At 39.0% G+C, this 2,921-nt stretch overlaps 1 protein-coding gene across 1 annotated transcript; it reads right to left on the bottom strand.

Moving 5' to 3' along the window:
- Window positions 1–480: 480 nt before the first annotated feature.
- On the bottom strand, window positions 481–2,778 carry LOC107740494 (talin-2-like; the record flags this gene model as incomplete). Its single annotated transcript, XM_016552950.1, has 4 exons — window positions 481–605; window positions 1,452–1,457; window positions 2,482–2,587; window positions 2,671–2,778. Coding segments are annotated over 4 exons (345 nt in total), but the record flags the coding sequence as incomplete, so codon positions are not given.
- Window positions 2,779–2,921: the final 143 nt, after the last annotated feature.

Below are 2,921 nucleotides of genomic sequence, written 5' to 3'. Positions count from 1 at the left end.
TCGGAATGGACTGAAGGTGACAACATTACACAGCCTCCTGTTCATCCTTCTTTCTAGAATATATGAACCTGATCTGACTAACACAACACATAGTGAGACAGAGTTAAAGAGCAGAGGGAGGGATAGACAGAAAGACAGACAGACAGACAGACAGATAGATAGATAGATAGACAGACAGACAGACAGACAGATACATATATAGACAGACAGACAGACAGACAGATACATAGATATATAGACAGACAGACAGACACAGACAGATAGATAGATAGATAAAAACACCACATCCTGAAGTCTTGAAGTCCTAAAATTACAAAAACAACATCACCTCCCTCTCCCCGCATACAAAACAGGAATGAAACGATCCCGCAGCCTTTGGTGGAACTGATCTGACATAGCTGTGCTGGCGGGCTGATCACAGCAGTGTGTGTGTGTGTGTGTGTTTGGATTCAGAAAATTGATGGATGGATGGAAGGATACCTTTGGTTTGGTTCTGGGCTTCAGCTGCTCCAGTTTCTTGGCTGCGGCCTCGATGGACGCAGCAGCACCCAGGAGCTCTGTCTCCGCTATCACCGTGGGGTCTTCTGGGTCCACCCACTCTGAACCTGAGAGGATGAGCAAACAAAGTCAACATGACCCTCATTTTCAAATCACTTACATTACTGATATATAATACATTCACATGAAAAGAGTAAACACATGGTATGACATGACAAAATAAACTTTAAGTAAAAGATTAAAGAAAAAAAAGCTTGCGATGGGGATTCGAACCAATAACCTCCTGTATAGAGAAAATCACATTCCACCACAAGACTCTTACAAAAATGACCATGAGAACTTTCTATGTAGATGTTAATACTCTACATAAACTGTACATATATTTTAAAGGAAATATACAAGAAAAAATAAAAAATGCAAGGTAGGAAAAAAAGCCACATTTGCCAAATATAAGTTCTCTTTTAAATTTATTTAATTTTACTAAGAAAAAACTATGGTTACCATGGGAAATTTTGGTAAGGGCAGCAGTTTGTATAATGTATGATAATGAACGGATGCCACAACCTTTAATAACTATAACTTCAAGATAAACACTGTTCTTAGTTCTGACTGGCAGGTTATTACAGTCACAATCATTCATTAATTGCTTAGATGAACATGCACATCTTTACATTAATTGCCATTTATGAAGCAAATGTGCATTGCAATACATTCTCCTTTACCGACGTTCAAGAGGCTGTTTTGATCAAACAGCTTGTGAAAACAGATGGTGAGAATGTGTTTGAGGATTATGTTATACCTGAGGGAATTCAATTCTATCCCTGCTTCTCTTTTCTCTCACACTATAACTCATTGTATGACTGTGTTTGTCCATGCTGGTCACAGTTACTCAAGTCCGTCTGTATGTGTGTGGCCTGATATTGGAGAAAAACACCACTGTGTATCATACTCACCTCCATCTGTGGCAGAAAAGGAAAAAACAACAAAGTAGTGTTATAGAAAAGAGCAAGAGAGCACCATCAGCCCAATGGCTCTATTAAACCTGCACAAATTCAGCTCGATTGACCTGCGATTTTCCCCATTACCTCTCAAACTCATATACCATTACCAGGCCCGCAAGAGATCTGTGCTTGTGAAAAGTTCAGCAGAATATGAAAACCCGTCATTGGCAAAATTAAATTAAAAATGTTAGATTTTTTTCATTATAATTGGATTTTGAAAATTTAAATAAACATTAAAAAAAAGGCTATATTGATTTTTTTTGGATAATTATAGTGTAAATAAAATTACATTTAGATTAATAATTCATCCCAGTCAAAAAGTCCATCCGCTATTGCTGGATGGCTCGATCCGCCTCTCACATCAAAATCCATCAAGATATTTGTTTAGAATGGTTTTGGTCAGTTTTTACTTGCAAATTGTGTTTGATCTGTGCATATTTCTCTCCTGATTCAGACGAGACGACTTTTTCCACAATATAAAGGATAGAGGACTCATATTTTGCTGGAAGCAAAAACATCTTGATGGATTTATTACAAACATGCAGCTTTTCGCTTCACAAGATGATTACTTGTGATGATTACTGTGATGTTTTAATCAGCTGTTTGGACTCTCATTCTGACGGCACCCATTCACTGCAGAGGATCCTCTGGTGAACAAGTTTCGTAATGTTACATTTCTCCAAATTTCTACATTTCTCCAAAAAACAAAAAACAAAAAAACATCTACATCTTGGATGACCTGAGGCTGAGTAAATGTTCTGCAAATTTTCATTTTTGGGTGAGCTACCCCTTTATTATAAGTGTTTGCCTTTTTATTTAATAAATAATTGTAATCAAAAATTTTAAACCTTTTTTTCCCCCAAACTAATTGTGTTGATCCATCAATATTCAATAAAGACTAATACTTTGGGACCAAAAAACCCAGAACTTTCCTTGCGTGCCCTTCAACCCCACTGTAGCATATCCATTTGTGTGTGCTCACCTTTCATGGCTTCAGCAGTCTGGATGAGCTCTGTGACTGAGCCCGCCACTTTCTTGGACAGCACGGCCAACTGCTGTTTCTGTTCGGCCGTGGGTTTCTGCAGGACCTGTGTGGCGTAAACACATGAGGTTAATCACAGAAACCCAAGCACAAACACATCCTGTAAAAGCTGTCGGCGCGCCCACTCACGAGCAGGACGTGTTCGAGCAAGTCGATGTATCCGGTGGTGCACTCGATGCCGTAGAGCAGAGCTTTATTCCTCACATCCTTGCCCACTTCTGGGTGGTACGCGGCTTGCTGCAAGACACAAACACAAATTTATGGTACGTGTTGATTAGCTCCAGATGGAATCTGCAGATTTTTAAGCTTTATAAGAATCTGTGGAATGAAGGAACTGCATTACATCATGACGACACTAGAGGGCGTAATTTAGGAGTCAA

This window comes from Sinocyclocheilus rhinocerous, unplaced genomic scaffold (genome assembly GCF_001515625.1).
Source record: "Sinocyclocheilus rhinocerous isolate Xijiao unplaced genomic scaffold, SAMN03320098_v1.1 scaffold13145, whole genome shotgun sequence".
In the NCBI taxonomy this organism is placed as follows: domain Eukaryota; kingdom Metazoa; phylum Chordata; class Actinopteri; order Cypriniformes; family Cyprinidae; genus Sinocyclocheilus; species Sinocyclocheilus rhinocerous.
Note: the sequence above shows the minus strand (reverse complement) of the source record. Positions and strands in the feature narration are given on the sequence as shown.